This window comes from Anolis carolinensis, chromosome 6, assembly GCF_035594765.1.
Source record: "Anolis carolinensis isolate JA03-04 chromosome 6, rAnoCar3.1.pri, whole genome shotgun sequence".
Taxonomy (NCBI): Eukaryota; Metazoa; Chordata; class Lepidosauria; order Squamata; family Dactyloidae; genus Anolis; species Anolis carolinensis.
Window position 1 is genome coordinate 37,264,240 of NC_085846.1, and position 18,324 is coordinate 37,282,563.

General features: G+C 38.6%; 1 protein-coding gene across 2 annotated transcripts in view; it reads left to right on the plus strand.

The window, feature by feature from the left end:
• myo1d (myosin ID) overlaps positions 1 to 18,324 on the plus strand; it is a 199,040-nt gene that overhangs the window by 116,139 nt on the left and 64,577 nt on the right. For both annotated transcript variants that reach the window (XM_008113233.3, XM_003222416.4), the window contains exon 21: positions 8,624 to 8,778. In XM_008113233.3, the coding sequence (XP_008111440.2) occupies positions 8,624 to 8,778 (155 nt within the window). The remainder of the gene's footprint in view (positions 1 to 8,623; positions 8,779 to 18,324) is intronic.

Consider the following 18,324-nt stretch of genomic DNA (forward strand, 5'->3'; position numbering starts at 1 on the left):
TTTCATATATTGACTGAAGGTAAGACTGAAGTCTACTTTGGGAATGCCTTCACTTTTTAAGCACATATATGGGAAAATAATATACTCTTTTTGGCACTGCTATCCTGAAATTTTGTTTTACATCAGTCTTCTCAAATAAAGGAATTGCCAACCAGGTAGTAAACATACTGCTTTGGACTCAGTGGAGGAACTGTCCTTCTCTTTTCATTGTGCAATAGTACTAAGGGTGTCCTGACTTATAAAAGGAAGAAATATAAAAGGAATAAATGAGATGCACTTAGTGCTGGAAAAGATTGCTTGATTTGGCAAGTATCCTGCTTCCAGAGTGAAACTGGGATGAAGTCAGATTTCAAAAATTCACCCAGATCCAAATCTGCTGAGTTGCTGAACTTGCTGACTGAAAGGTCGGTGGTTCAAATCCGGGGAGTGGGGTAAGCGCCTGCTGTTAGCCCCAACTACTGCCAAAACATGAAAATGTGAGTAGATCAATTGGTACTGCTCCAGCAGGAAGGTAATGTCACTCCATGCAGTCATGCCAGCCACATGATCTTGGAGGCGTCTATGGACAACACCGGCTCTTCGGCTTAGAAATGGAGATGAGCACCAACCCCCCAGAGTCGGACATGACTGGACTTAATGTCAGGAGAAAACCTTTACCTTTACTATGGAACTCTTGTGTGAGCAAAGGATTAGCTTGCCGCTTTCCCATGTTCTGAAGCAGAAGGGACTCAGTGCATACCAAACTCCATTAATATTTTACTGCAGAGCTTTCCAAACAGTTCATGTTGGTGGCACACTTTTTAGACATGCATCATTTTGAGAAACAGTAATTCGGGTTTACCAGAGGTTAAACTTATTTATCTATTTATTTACAGCATTTATATTCCGCCCTTCTCACCCCGAAGGGGACTCAGGGCGGATCACATTGCACACATAAAGGCAAACATTCAATGCCATAACATAGAACAGAGACAGAGACAAGACACAGGCACGGGCTGGCCTCGAACTCATAACCTCTTGGTCAGAGTGATTTGTTGCAGCTGGCTTGCTTTCCAGCCTGCGCCACAGCCCGGCCCTTATTAGAGATACAGACACATACATAAATTGGAATAGATAATGTATGGGGACACAATATATCTCAGGAAAACTTTTCAGTTATATTTATTTAATTAAATACAGGCGGTTCACAAGTTATGAAGAAGTCGGAACAAGTACATTTTTAAAGTGTACCTCTGTGTGTGCGTGTGTGTATGCGTGCATGCTTTGGATAGCATAGGGAAGGGTTAACACCCCTGTGGGGTTTGTTTTGCTGTCTGTGCCCCTGTTCAGATTTCATTTTCCTTTCTGTCCCTGTGATAATTGGATTTTGAAAAATTTGGCTTGTTGTAGTAGACACCTTTCCCCCATGGCAACTCTTTCAGGAATGAATTTTCCTTTCAACGGGTAGATTCATCTCACTTCCTGTTGTCTCAGTCCCGTTCTTAACCGTGAATCATTTGTAAGTAGGATGTTTGTAATTCAGGGACTGTTCGTATATGATTTATTGCTTATTTCACACAGACTCATAACATTCACATGAGACACCTACACACTGCAGCCAACACACTAACGTGTCACGACACACAGTTTTAAAAAGCTCTTCCTTATGGTTTAGTCTTGTTTAACTTAATGTTATTTCCTGAAATGAGCCTATTCTTGCCATCAACATGCCGAGGATATTGGCCTCCCTTGGTATGCGGCATCTGTAATATTCATGTGAGAGGCAGTGGCTCCCTCGGCCCTTCCTTGAAGGAAAAACACAATTATTTGAATGGATGGAGATGCTTTCGGCGAGAATATGAGCCGCTGTTATGTGACCCTCGATGTTTGTTTCTGTGCCTATTTGCCTGGCTCGAAAAGATGTGTTTCGTCTGAATCTGTGAGACGAATTGTCCTTGTAAGGTGTGCGAGAGCCAGCCTTGTCAAAATGCATCTGCCTGCCAGCAGCATTTGCTATCTCTGCTTCTAAAGTTGTCCTGTCAACATGGCAACATCCCTGGGGAAGGCGTTGCCATGGCGATCCCCGGCAGTCAGCTGATGTCTGGTCCTGCCGCAGCTTGTTTTCCTGCTTAAGAAGCCATGCTGTCACTTCTAACCTTTAGAAAAAGACAACTCCAATCGGGAAGGAATATCCCTTGATGCGCCTTTGATTTCCAACCATAGAAACCCCGGTGACTTGAAACTACTAATGATTTGTGTACCTGGTGTTGCCAGCCACGTTGTTCAGATATGCCAGGAATCAAAGGATAACAAAGAGAGAGAAAAAGCAAGCTAGAATTCCAGGTTGAGGAAGGAGAGCTGTGGCATGCATCACCTAAAAATACAGTTTAAAATGGATGCAGTTTTAGATTATTTCCCTTCTCCCCATGTTTCCAGGACTCTTCTCCCTCCCTACATGCAATGGGTTTGTTCCACTCCTTATGGTTCATTTGCTGAATTAAGTCAGAAGGACTAATTATTATTATTGACACAAAGACATAGTATGACACAGCAAATGAGATATATATGCTGGATTTCATATCACAAAATCACAAGTTGAACACTTCCTAGATTCCAGTAAGGCCTTTTGCAAATTATTATTATTATTATTATTATTATTATTATTATTATTACACGGCAAACAAGATAGATATGCTGGATTTCTTTTCACAAAATCACAAGTCGAACACTTCCCAAGTGTCTAGGACTGTGTGATGTATTTTCGGATGATGCGTGCAGATCCCAGCAGGGTGGCCTTTTGCAGTTGGCATATCGTGATTTTGTCAATGTCGATTGTTTCCAAATGCCAGCTGAGATCTTTTGGCACGGCACCTTTTGGCACGGCACCACCGGGACCACCTGCACTGGTTTCTGCCAGAGTCTTTGAAGTTCAATCTTGAGGTCCTGATAGCGGCTGAGTTTTTCCTGTTGTTTTTCGTCAATGCGACTGTCACCTGGGATGGCAACATCAATGATCCAAACCTTTTTCTTTTCCACAACTGTGATGTCTGGTGTGTTGTGTTCCAGAACTTGGTCAGTCTGGATTTGGAAGTCCCACAGTATCTTTGCATGCTCATTTTCCACCTGTGATCCCACCAGTTCTTTGCTGCTGGAAGGTGGTACTTGAGGCATAAGTTCCAATGAATCATTTGGGCCACATAGTTGTGCCTCTGTTTGTAGTCTGTCTGTGCGATTTTCTTACAGCAGTTGAGGATTATTATTATTATTATTATTATTATTATTATTATTATTATTATTATTATATTGTGGAGTGTATATATACACACACACACACACACACAGAAACATACAATCTTTGATACTCCACAATGAAAATGCAAGTATTTTCCCCCAGTCCCGCCACCTCCTCATTCCCACTCATGAACTCCCACCCTAATAATAATAATAACAACAACAACAGCTTTGTGTTGTTGAAGGCTTTCATGACCTCACAACCTCTCGAGGATGCCTGCCATAGATGTGGGTGAAAAGTCAGGAGAGAATACTTCTGGAACATGGCCATACAACCCGGACACCATACAACAACCCAATAACAACTTTATTTTTATATCCCGCCTTCATCTCCCCAAAGGGACTCTGGCAGCTTACATGGGGACAAGCCTAATCCAACAAAAATTGAAACCAAACATAGATCAAAACATATCTCAATAGAATCAATAACATTATAACAAGACAATAACATATAAAAAGCATCATCAACAACCAATAGTCTGAGCAGTAAAATTCAGGTGGAAGGGAATTGTGCAATAGACTTTCAGAACAGGGCTGGTGGACAAAAATACAATATCAGTTTTAAACGCTAAACCTATAGGAGGAAGGACAGGGATAAAGTGCAGGAACTGCTGGTAGATATACACCCTTGACTTCTCCTTATGTAATATGAAGGTACAATAATACTATTGAATATTTATACCTCAGTATGATCAAGCATGTAATCATTTCCCTTGATTTAACCAGCTAATCTGTTATCACTCAGAATCCTATTAATCTTATACATAGCCTGTCTGAGGTTCTCAAAAGTACTCATTTTATTTTCTTCATCATCCTTTATCCCGTTTTACATTGTTTCCAACCGAGTTGGAAGGACTGATTCTCCTCAACCAAATTTGGCATATTGAAAATATGGGTTCAATAAACATGCAGTGAGTTTTAGTATAGGACAAAGCAATTGTTCAATCGCATCACTGTGCATCAGTCTCACAAGGCAGGCCGCAATTACACATGCTATTGCTGAGCTGCCAAAAACAAGCTTAAATCCATTATTTAAATCAATCTGTACTACTGAAGGGCCCCACTGTTGTGCTTTGCAGCAAATCATCGGGGCTAAATGTGGGTCGATAGTTTATTATTTCCCGAGGGCTTGGGGTTTGTAATTCCAGTTCGGTTAGAGATGGCTCCTAGATCTTGAACAGGGCTAAACAATCTGATGAGCCTCTAGATGTATTTTTTTATTCTGACTCCATTATCCCTAGATAGTATGACCAATGTCTGGATTATGGGACCTTTATCCCACAACATCTGAAAGGCATCACATTGCCTAACTCTGTTCTGAAGGATTATTTCTGTTCTGAAATGCAAAGATACAGCATGGGGGATGCCTGACTCAACAGCAGTACGCGTGAAAAAGATCTTGGATTTCTTGTGGACAAACATGAGCCAACAATGTGATGCGACAGCTAAAAAATCCAATGGGATTTTGGCCTGCATAAATAGGAGTATAGTGCCTAGATCCAGGGAAGTCATGCTACTCCTCTATTCCTCCTTGATCAGACCACACCTGGAATACTGTGTCCAATTCTGGGCACTGCAACTTATGGGAGATGTTGACAAACTGGAATGTGTCTAGAGGAGGGCGGCTAAAATGATCAAGGGTCTGGAGAACAACCCCTACAAGGAGCAGCTTAAAGAGGTGGGCATGTTTAGCCTGCAAAAGAGAAGGCTGAGAGGAGACATGATAGCCATGTATAAATATGTGAGGGGATGTCATAGGGAGGAGGGAGCAAGCTTGTTTTCTGTCGCCCTGGAGACTACGACACAAAACAATAGCTTCAAACTACAGGAAAGGAGATTCCACCTGAATATTAAGAACTTCCTAACTGTGAGAGCTAACTCTCTGCTATGGAGTATAATGGAAGCTCCTTCTTTGGAGGCTTTTAAGCAGAGGCTGGATGGCCATCTGTCGGGGGTGCTTTGAATGCGATTTTCCTGCTTCTTGGCAGGGGTTTGGACTGGATGGCCCACAAGGTTTCTTCCAACTCTATTATTCTATGATTTCAGTTCTCAAAAAAGAGGATTTTCACAATTGTTTTATTGCTTTGTTACTGTTATTTGTTTGTTTTATCGGGCCAGGCCCCATGTAAGCCGCCCCGAGTCCCTTCGGGGAGATGGGGCGGGGTATAAAAATAAAGTTGTTATTCTTATTATTATTATTATTATTATTATTATTATTATTATTATTATTATTATTATTTCACCACAAAAAGTATCATTCCTAGAAGTTTGCATTCCTATTTGGAAACTTCTTTATTGCATGAATCATGTGATGCAATGAAAATTATAAGCCTTGCTTTTCCTTTCCTGTCTCTTAAGGTGTTGAAAGAGAACAGATAGCTTTTTCCTTTTATGTTAAAACAAAGGGTGATTTTTTCCTTACATTTTTCAAAGAAACCAGCAGTCAGGATAATCCCATTATAATTATTCTCTGAAGCTAGGAATTCCCATCTGCATATATGTGTTGGTGTTTTTATTCTGTCTGGAATACAGAAGACTTAACTGTACTTAGTTCTTAATATAGTTGAATAGTTTTTAAATGTGATTTTAATTAATGTACTGGTTTTTAAAAATTAATTTTAAAATGCTCCATTTAACATGCATGGGCTAAATCCAGCATAATCCTGCCTAAGGTAGACCCATTGAAGTAAATGGATTTTAGGTTATTTATAACAAACAGCTCCCATATATTTCAGAGAGTCATCTCTAGGTATAACTACTTTTGAATTTTCATAAAGGAGTCCTGTTGCAATGATACATTTGTCCCTAAAATTAATTTTATAGAGATGAACTATTGAAGGACAGTAGAACCCAGTCTTACAAACTACGCAGATGGAATGTTATTTTTCAAAAGATCTATGGTAAATAGATTGAGATAAAGAGCAATTGATGGATCCATGCCTGAAAAGTTATTTTATATATACGGTTATTCAACTGATACCAAGTCACCTTGTCTGTCTTCTGAGAAATCTGTATAACAACCAAGTAGTCACAATAAGAACAGACCACGGAACAACAGACTGGTTCAAGATTGGGAAAGGAGTACAGCAGGGCTGTATACTTTCACTCTACCTATTCAACTTGTATGCAGAACACACCATGCGACGTGCGGGGCTTGACGAATTTAAGGCTGGAGTTAAAATTGCTGGAAGAAACATTAACAACCTTAGGTATGCAGATGATACCACTCTGATGGCTGGAAGCGAGGAGGAGCTGAGGAGCCTTCTAACCAAGGTGAAATAAGAAAGTGCAAAAGCTGGGTTGCAGTTAAACATCAAGAAAACCAAGATTATGGCAACCAGACTGATCGATAACTGACAAATAGAGGGAGAAAACGTGGAGGAAGTGACAGACTTTATATTTCTAGGTGCGAAGATTGCTGCAGACACAGATTGCAGCCAGGAAATCATAAGACGTTTACTTCTTGGGAGGAGAGCAATGACCAACCTCGATAAAATAATAAAGAGCAGAGACATCACACTGGCAACAAAGGTTCGCATAGTTAAAGCAATGGTATTCCCCATAGTAACCTATGGATGTGAGAGCTGGAGCAAAACAAAGGCTGAGCGAAAGAAGATAGACGCTTTTGAACTTTGGTGTTGGAGGAAAATTCTGAGTGTGCCTTGGACCGCAAGAAGATCCAATCAGTCCTTACTCCAGGAAATAATGCCCAACTGCTCACTGAAGGGAAGGATATTAGAGGCAAAGAAGAAGTACTTTGGCCACATAATGAAAAGACAGGAAAGTTCGGAGAAGATCATGATACTGGGGAAAATGGAAGGAAAAAGGAAGAGGGGCCGGCCAAGGGCAAGATGGATGGATGGTATCCTTGAAGTGACTGGGGGTGGCAACGGCTGATAGGGAGCTCTGGAGTGGGCTGATCCATGAGGTCACGAAGAGTCAGAAGTGACAGAATGAATAAACAACAACTGAAAAAAATTGCAGCCAATAATTTGTTCTCAAAGATTCAGGGTCTTTTCATAGATACAATTGTAAATAATCATCATAATCATAATCATAATAAAAATAACTTTATTTGTATCTCTATCTCTCTATCTCCCAAAGTTGCCAACATATAAGGCAAACAAACTTTCAATTGCTGGAAAGAAACCATACAGACAATAAACAAAATAGACACATTTGGTTCCATCATATGAGATCTTGGGATTTGAAGTTTAAAGAAGAATATTTAAAATGCTCAGCCAGAGAGATCTACTGACTCACCAGATCCCTGGATTCCATGCAGTGTTGCCATGGCAGCTAAAGTGGAATCATCATGCTATTTGTGTAGATAGAAAAAGCCCCAGCTCTTCTGCTAAAACCTGTTGTATAGGGCAGACTGTAGTAACTCAGCATTGAGGGAGATAACGTTAAACTTAATTGAATTGATCATTGTCAGATAGAAGTTTATGTTTATAGTTTTCTATACAAAGTAGATATGGGCGTGGGTTTCTTTTTACACGCCTAGTCATTTGCCTTCATGTTGTGCCAACAAAAGTTATAATAGGTTGAATTAAAATCAATGGGAATTTGTTATTACAGTAGAGTCTCACTAATCCAAGCTTCGCTTATCCAAGCCTCTGGATAATCCAAGCCATTTTTGTAGTCAATGTTTTCAATATATTGTGATATTTTGGTGCTAAATTCGTAAATACAGTAATTACAACATAATATTACTGCGTATTGAACTACTTTTTGGTCAAATTTGTTGTATAACATGATGTTTTGGTGCTTAATTTTTAAAATCATAACCTAATTTGATATTTAATATGCTTTTCCTTAATCCCTCCTTATTATCCAAGATATTCGTTTATCCAAGCTTCTGCCGGCCCGTTTAGCTTGGATAAGTGAGACTCTACCAATTTGAGTCTCACTGTTTTAAGTAGCTCTACTCTAACTATGAATATATTTGGATCAAGCCTAGTATAAGCAAAAACAAAGTTGATCTGCCGCCTCTTTTTAATTACCAAGTGAGCCATTATGTGATAGATTGTCTTTGAGAGTAGTAGTCACTCTGAATTCTTGCTTTTCTAACTGTAATAGAAATTCTTATTTTTCTTGGAAGGAACAAGCCTTGAAACGTTTTCTTGAGATTCAGGCTAGAAGGATAAATTCAGTACATTAGAGCTTTGGAAACATCATATACAAAGGCATCTTGTATCACCTTAGAGACTGAACGTCTCAGACTACTTCCTCAGCTACTGCTATTTCAGACAGATATGTCTTTTATTTCTAGTCTATCTTATATGTCATTTTACAAAATGTTCACTCAGATATGGAACTAATCTTAGCTATAATCTTTCACTTTGCACAGCTCACAGGATTGAGTGTTTCCAATGGAAAGGACCAGCTGGTGGTGTTCCATATAAAAGACAACAAGGACCTAATTGTCTGCCTCCTCAGCGTTCATTCACCGAATGAGAGCAGAATTGGGGAGCTGATTGGAGTCCTGGGAAATCACTTCAAAAGGTGAGTTTGATCACAGATTACTAAATCTGAAACAAGATGGCGCAGTGGGTTAAACCCTTGTGCCAGCAGGACTGATGACTTGAAGGCTGGGTTGCTGACCTGAAGGTTGCCAGTTCTAATCCTACTCAGGGAGTGCGCAGCTGAGCTCCCTCTACTAGCGCCAGCTCCATGTGAGGATATGAGAGAAGCCTCCCACAAGGATGGTAAAGACATCAAAATATCCAGGCGTTCCCTGGTCAACGTCCTTGCAGATGGCCAATTCTCTCACAACAGAAGTGACTTGCAGTTTCTCAGTCACTCCTGACACACAAAAAATCAACACTAAACTGGAGATCCTATTGGTTTTGGATAACTACATCTTTAAACTTGTATTATGTATTTATTTATTTATTCTAGAAATATGTAGCTTGCCTTCATCTAAAACTTGTTTCCAGTCATTATACATCATTAAAAAATATTGAGTAAAATAATGTGGTGCTGGATATATCCCTGGAGCCTTCTTCATCAGTGCTGACATATATTTTGATCACATAAGTAACGTGTTGATTGCGCAGCAAAAGTCTTACGTGCAAGCCAGTTTCTAGGTGTTAGGTTTCCATGCATCCATATGCTTGAGGTTGTAAGTATATAGAGACCAGCAGTGGTTTGAGTGTTGGTAACTCTGGGAAACCAGAGTTTGAATTTCCACTCAACTATGGAAGCTCAGTATCTTGGGCAAGTCACTCTTTCTCATCCGAAGTCTAAGGCAATGGCAAACATCCTCTGAATAAATACAGAAAACCTTATTACAATAATGTCTGAAGTCAGAGTCAATTAAAAACTGTGTAACAACAACATAGGCACCAGAGGGACTGTTAATTGTTGGGCAAGTATATTTCGAGAAACAATATGCTTGTTTCTCATGCATTGTAATTACTAATAGACTATTAAGTTACACTCTTGATTTCCCTCTCACATCCACCAATTATGTGTATAATTTGAAAGGCACTCAACTTTTGCCTTTATGGCACTTCCTTGTAAACATTTTGACTTGGTTAACAATAGGTGATGTTGTAGCACAGCACAGGTTTTTCCTACCCAACCCAAATTTCCCTTAATAGAGCTTGAAGATTAAATTTAAAGTTAATCAGTCTTTAGTCAATAGGAACTGGTATCTTCTGCATAGATACTACCGTGTTTCCCCAAAAATAAGACCTAGCAGGGGTTTGGGGGATTGCCAAATATAAGGCCTCCCCTGAAAGTAAGACCTAGCAACTAAGGCTGCAGCAGAGTTCCATTGGGAAGCATGGCTGCAGGGCAGAAGCAGCACTCATTCATACACTGGAGGGAGGGAGGGAAAGTGCTTGCTTTCTGTGCCTCCCTCCCTGCCTGCCTTGCCTTGCCTGTCCCCCAGCCGAGGCTTGAAAAACCTTCCGTGGCTGCTGCTGCGCTGCCGTTTCTTCCTTCCTTCCGTCTCCCTCCTGGCCATGCTGCCTTGCTTCCCAGAGGCTTCTGATTGGCTCCTGGAGCCAGGGCAAGGGAGGGTGGGAGGGAGAGAAGGAAGAGGGCTTTCGTCCTGCTGCTTTTGCTCCTTAAAGGTACAGGACGCATTGGGATTCTCCTCTCATCTTCCTATCCTATGCCATGAAACTGATTATTTTATACTATTATTCTATTGCCATATTATTATCATCATATTCTGTTACTATTATTATATCCCATTATTATATTATCCTATTAATATATTTTAAATCATTATATTATATTTTTCTATTATTATTATTATATCATTATATTATTATTCTATTATTATTCTATTATATTTTCATATTATTATATTATTATTCTGTTATTATTAAATTCCATTTTATATTACCCTATTAATATATTTTACATCATTATATTCTATACTATTATTCTATTATATTATCATATTATTATTTTATTATTATTAGCATATTCTGTTATTATTATTATATTCCATTTTATATTATCCTATTAATATATTTTATATCATTCTATTCCATTCTATTATTCTATTATATTATCCTATTATTATTATATTATTATTATGCTATTCTGTTATTATATCCCATTATTATATTATCCTATTAATACCATATTATTATCATTTTCTGTTATTATTATATCCTATATTATATTATCTCATTAATATATTGTATATCATTATATTATTATTATATTATCATATTATTATTATAGTATATTATATTATTCATCATTCATGACTACATTGAAACTAGAATAGAGAGAAATCAGCATGGAAACCTTGTGAAACCTAAATTGCAAGAGGTACCATAGATTGTTGTACATGTAAATAATGGTAGTAACAAGAAATTCTTGATAGGATTCATAGTTTGTCTGGTTATGCTGGTTTGTGATGACAACTACTTTACAGTATATAATAAATGTTCATTTTGTTGTTCAACAATAAATGTGAGCTCTTCTTCATGGAAAAATAAGACATCCCCTGAAAATAAGACCCAGTGCATCTTTGAGAGCAAAAATTAATATAAGACCCTGTCTTATTTTCGGGAAAACAGGGTAGCACATTCCTTGGAATGCTTACTCTTGTGGACTGTGTTGCTATGTATTGATTTCAGGAATATTTTTGTTACAAAACAGTTTCCTTGAATAGCTGTGCATAGTAACCTGCCTTTTATTATAATATCCCACAGGAGTTTTTGTTAAGTCAGATAAATCAGTGGTAAAGAATAACACTATGTAACAAAATTTGGAAAAAAAATTATGACCCTGGTTTGAAAGTGTTATTTCCTGTTCAATTGTGTGATACTTACTTTAAAAGTAGTTGTTATACTCCAGAATCTTCTTTTTTTGTGGCTGCCACAAACTATGTTGAATTGAGACTCTTGAGATATTTATTGAAAAACTATAGCAAAATGTGCTGCAGGATGTCCCACAAAACAAAGTTTTTGCAGTTTAATAAACGTTTTCCATATTTTTTATGATAGAACCAATTAGGAATAATAATAATAATAATAACAACAACAACAAAAACAACAACAACAACAACTTTATTCTTGTGTCCCACCACCATCTCCCCGTAGGGACTCAGGGCGGCTTACAAGCGGAACCAAGAGCAATAATAACTGATTTAACCAAATAAAACTCATTTTAAACACAAATAAACATATAACAAGCTAATTAAGTAATTAAAACAATAAAGTATAAAAACATCATTAAAATAAGTCAAAACCAATTTCAACGACCAGAACCAGGACTATAGTGGGCATATCAAGATTTGTGCAAAAATGGCTTCTAGAGTCAGAGCTGGGAGTAAAGTGCTGAGTTCAATCTGACAGATCATTAGTTCTGGGAAATCATAGACAGGGCCTAATCATTTGCAAATGCACAATGGAATATCAATGGAATTTCTATGGAAGGTAGATAGAGTGGGTGCTAGCCTAATCTCCCTGGGAAGAGAGTTCCAGAGCCAGGGACCACCACTGAGGCTCTACGTCTCGTCCTCACCAACCGCGCTTGTGACAGGGAGCAAGAGAAGGGCCTCCCTGGAAGATCTTAAGGTCTGCACTAGTTCATAGGAGAAGATGCAGTCGCGAAGGTAGGCAGGACCCAAACTGTTTAGGGCTTTGTAGGTGATAACCTGCACTTTGAATTGGGACCGGAAGCTTATCGGCAACCAGTAGAGCTGTTTTAATAGGGGTGTTGTCTGTTCCCTATAATTACCTCCAGTTAGAAGCCTAGCTGCCGACCTTTGCACCAGTTGCAGTTTATAAATGACATTTATAACCCAGGAACAAAAATGGTATTAAATAGTGTAATTTCAGTATGCTAGCAATATTTTCATTTTCAACTCCTTGTTTCATTTTATCATGTTTTCTGCCTTTTTTCCTGCACTTTCAAATATTGGTAAATAACTTGTAATTTGAGAATTCACTTCCTTCGGTCATTTAAAATAGAAGTTGTAACCAGACTCCACACATATAAGTCCTCCTGGCTATGCTAGCTCGGGTGTCTGGGAATCACAATTCAACAACATCTGGAAGGACACAGTTGTTCATCCCAGAATTGTAATATATGTGGGATCTCTAGAACAGCAGTTGCATCTAGGCCACACATGCTCAGAGTCTCTCTGTGTGTGGTTTAGGTGCATAGGATGCTCATTTATTTATGGTGTAAGCACATATATTCTCAAGTCTTTAAAGTTACAGAAAGATATCTTGTGAATTAACTGTCCCAATGCATTGTTTGCATAAAATCACATTCCAACCCAGCAGATGTAAAGCAGTTGCTTTCTCAGAACAGATCAGATTCCAAGTTTCTCCCTGGTTTGTTTGTTTTATCTTCCCATTTATGTAGTATTTATCTCTCCACAATCAATCTTGCTTTTATTAACCTTTTCAAGCTAGGAATTTGATAGAGCATGCGTGTGATTCATTTTTGCTTTATATTACTGCTCCATTTCTTTTCTTTTTTCATTCTTGCCTCTCTTCACATTCAATTTTCTTTTTTGTTATGTGTGAACATGTGAATAAGGGCATGCTGTGTAAAAATGTTTATGACAAAATCCACAGTCTTTGATGAAGCCTGTGATTTTTTTAAAATGTAAAGTTGAAACAGTCCTTGCAGTTTTCAAGGGCAATTCATATGTCATGGTTTGTGCTGAAATTAATAAGAAAAAATGAATAATTTAGTTTTCTCATGAATTCTCATTTAGGCAAACAGTCTTCTTCTTGAAACAGACAGATACACTGGAGCTTTCTTCTAGAGTCAACAAAAGTTTTTTGGGAAGGTGTTGAAGGAACTTGTCCTTCCCTTCACATGTTTCTCAAGGAGAAAAGGGGGAAACTGATAACTACTCAAATATGGGTAGAAAAATGACCTGGCATGAATAGTTTCTTTTTTGCATTTTACCCAATGTGTGGCCTATAACCTGCCTTTGATTCCTGCGTGTTTTTCCTTCAATGCTATGTCCCTTCCCCACCAGGGATAGAGGGAGCAGGATGACATGTGAAATGAGCCTTGGTGCCTGTCTTGCCTTCATTGTCAAAGAAATATCATGGCAAACTACTCTTTCCATGCCCTTGTGATAGAGGTCTTGGCTCTGTGCTGTGGGGATTTATGAATGAGCCCAGCAGAGGGAGCTGGTAAGGAGGCAACAAGAACAAGGTTGAAAACTTGAGATCTCCTAATCTTCTCCTTTGATTCCTGTCAGCCAGAGCCTGGAGACAAATGGTGTAATCTATGACATATGTAAGCGAGCAATTCAGACAAGCTATCTATATAGCATCTTCACATCATCCAGAGCAAGACAAATCTTTACCTTTGATAAGCTTTAATTGACCTTAACCAATGCTCACCTTCCAGGGGGTGGATCTCTGCTGTGCAAATTCATGATCTCTCAAATGCTAAGTAAACAATAACATCTCAATAACAATATAATAACAATACAATTTCTGGGGCATAACATATGAATACCCAAAATATATAATTAGATTGTACATTGTTATTGTTGTGTGCTTTCAAAATGTCTCCAACCTATTACAACCTCAAGGCAACCCTATCACAAGGTTTTCTTGGCAAAGTTTGTTCAGAAGAGGGTTTGCTGACTCCCTTGTACATGCAACCTTTGAAATAAAAATGGGGTTGACAAAAAGAAAAAGCACTAAAAAAAGATCATTACTAATTTGCTATTAGCTCATCATCCTGCCATACTGCAATGTGTCTCCAGGAAGGCTATGAGTGTAAGAGGAGAACATTAATACCTATTGATTAAACAAATATCTATCATGTCACGTCTGGATTCCAACTACTTTTACAGTCTAGGTTTTATTGTGGTGTGCCATACTTCATCCTTGCCATGCATGCAAGAATGTTGTTTTCACTGTAGGAATCTCTGCAGTAAAAACAATTTAGCAATGCCAGTCTTGGAAACTGGAATGAATTCTAGAATCATAGAGTTGGAAGAGACCACAAGAGCCATCCAGTCCAACCCTCTTGCCTTATATGAACATACAATCAAAGCACTACTCACAGATGGCCATCCAGCCGCTGCTTAAAAACCTCCAGAGAAGGAGATGCCACCACACTCCCAGGCATCATATTCCAGTGCCAGAAATCCCTTCAAATATTTAAGCATGGTTATCACGTCCCCTCTTAGACTTCTTTTCTCCAACCTAAACATAAGTCTACCCCCCCTCTCTCTCTCTTTTAAAGATCAAACTGTATAGCAACTCTAGGGGAACAGTATTGTAGTGTTCTCTCACAAGGTTGTCCTTAGGTGAGAGCTGAGATCTTTAAATTTGGCATGAAAACACCATTGCACAAGTGATACCATACAGATAGGTTTAGACTCCCTCTGTTAAAGCCTTTTCACTCTCCTTCCTTGGGTTTAAAAGATCCTGACATTTGATTTATAGAATACAGTCCTTAATTGCTAAGTACTGTTGCTTATTTTGGGAGCTTCAAATCAGAATATGTACCAATAATGTTTTTTGTGATTTTTGAAGATGTTTTTAAGCCAAGGGTTCAAGCTTATTACAGTGTTCCTAATTCCTATCCCGAAGGCTCATGAGCATTAAAAGTAAGAAAAAATTAAGGTGGGAAATAGGGAATGAGACAATGTAGAAAAAGAAATGGCAGGCATGTACCTGTGCACTGGTTCAGGGATGGGAAAGAGAGTGGGATAACTGTATTTAAGAGTCTGTAATTCTGATCACAGAAGGATTCATTAGCATTTGATTCCCATTTTTCTCTATGACACCTGACTGGATGTGGCAAGGGAACATCTTTTTGGCTGAGATCTACTTCCTAGCCTTCAGGTTTGTAGCAAATAGCTGTAAAAATGTGCAGTTGGTATCTGTTCCAACAGGGATTAGCTGCTGTTTGGCCCTGAGGTGTATGTCATGAATCTGTCATGAGGTTTGAGGGTTACAGCTAATTTTGCACTGTGTAACTGCATATTAAGTAGAAACCTTGGGCACTTTGTTTTGAATGCAATAAAGAGCAATTTGCACCTTATGAGTATATTCAGATTAGAGATGTTGCCCCCAAATGAGTGAAATGCAAGTCAGCATTATATAGAAAACACGAGAGCATATTTTAAAAAGAAAATATGGAATTGATCTCCTCTTGCTGCCTTGAGAGCACATTTGGATGCTTTATGGAGCAGCTATGCACACAGGGATTACCCTTCTCTCTTTAATAGCTTGAATATATCCATGCAGATTTGTGAGTACATATAAATGATTTCTGGGTGATGAGGATCCTGTTGACAGCTCCTCTGCCAGAGTTCAAGGTGGGGAAAAGACTGGCAGAGAGAGTGATAACATGCTGGCACAGAATTTTTCATGCCTAACAGAGAGTCTATCTCCTGTTTGCTCGCTATGGAAAAAATATCTCTAAATTTATCAGTCAAAACAAATTATGCTTGCCATGTATTTATGTGTAAATTTTGCTCTGGGTGATGCAGCTGTATTCCTTTGATGCAGTTCAGTGTATCTGTGCCCCTCCCTATGTCTTTTTATTTCCTATCATCCTGCTTTGAATTGGGTCAGTTTACAGACTTTTTCATAAACAAATGACACACAGAATAACGTGAACTGCCTGCACGTGTCACACCAGCTGAGTCAGCCGAAGCAGGTGAGGCGAGTCTTAGGTCACCGAGCTGTCAGTGTGCTAGAAATGTAGTCCAAAGAGACAGGGAAACTGGAAGGGTTGGCACTGAATGATAGATGCAGAAGAGTCAGTAAAAGGAAATAGATGAAGCAATCTATGGGGAGAAAAGCCCGAAACTGGCATTTTCAAGTTACTTGAGATAAGAAATGTTGCTTTCAACCAGGAACATACACTGTGGTTTGGGGTTGGTTAGCAGTTTTCTGTTTTGCAAGTGTAAATATTGTGCAACTTGCCTCATTTTTACTTGTCATATTAACATGGACAAAATGGTTGTATCTTCATCCTTTAGAAGTACCATCCTTCACTTCTATGCACAACTTGCAGATGTTTCTTTTTTGGAGTACAGCTTGACAAAATCTCCAGTTACCATGGTCATTTGGGTGACTTTTGTAACTTCTTATCCAGCCTAATCTGTCCTGCAACCAATGTGAAGTTATTTTAGCTGAGTTCTTGTGTTCCGAAAGGAAATGTACACGGACTCCATGTACAAATAAAGCTCATGCTCCATGAGCAGAGCTGGTATTATTGTGACTTCCAGACTTGCATCTTGCCTTAACCATGAACCTTTAGGAGCTTAAGAAGCTTGCTGTTTGTGGACCTCAAATCCCCAACTGTAAAGTAGAATTTCAAACAGATTTCAAAATTGTAAGATGTATAGAGATCCCAAACATAAAATAAATTGAGTCTACAAATCTGTTCATACTAACCTGGAAAGAAAAGCTTTTGAACACAGTAGCCATTTATTTTCACATGCCTAGGATCACACTTTAAAATACCTGAATGTGAGGTAGTAATGATATTTATTTCAGGTCCTTTCTTTACGTATATGCCACATTTACTACCAGTCAAGAGCAACTCCCTAAGAATAACTTCCAATAACTGAGTCATGGCAAGAACCTCTATACTTGTATCTATTTAATTACTACCACCACCACCTCGACCCACTTTTCTTCTGGGATGGTACCCAGAGCGGCACATATCAGATTAAAAACAAAGTATATCTGAAACCTGCTTGATACAAAGTTTTGTTAAAATTAAGCAAATCTATTAATTTTACTAACTCTGTTGAAAACACTAAAGTACAACCATTTAAAACACATTAAAACATAGGTAAAAAGTCTAACTCTTTCCTCCATAAGACATTAAGAAGAAGGTAAAGACTCAGTTAAATTAAAAAGTTCTTCATCTACCAGGAAAGGGACAAGGGACCAACTGTACCTTCCATGGGAGGGAATTCCAACATCTGGGAGCTGCCACCAAGAAGGCCATTTCACTCATCACACACTTGTGATGGGGGCAGAATGGACAGAAAACCTTTCCTAAGATAAAAGGAGATGTAATCTGTCAGATAGTCTGGACTTGGGGCTTTTAAAAGTCATAATCAACACTTTGCATTGTATCTGGAAATGAATCGATACAGACTGTTGCAACATGGGAGTGTTCCCTGTAACATGCTCAGATCAGCAGTTTGGCCATAGTGTTTCGGACCCGATGCAGTTGCCAAAGAATAAGATCCTTTCATAACATCTGTTCCTCAGTTTTTAGAATTCCTTTGGTACCCTTGAGATATGCTACTTTTATATTCCTTTATTTAGCTTTAACATTTTCCATCACATTGATGGCCTGAGATGTTTTCTTGCCTTTGAGGCAGAGTAGCAAATCACATCGACACACACACACATTCTGTCAAGGTACATGCTTTATACCTAAGGCAAATCAAATTATTTTAAAATCTGAAGCTGAAAGTCTTGTGAGCACCTCTTATTCACCTCAGCACTGCAATAATAATAATAATGAATTATGGTAGTATTGAAGATAGCCTTTAACAACAGCCCTTTTTGATCCCATCATGTCAAAGCTGCACTACTTAAAAAAAATCAGGTATGC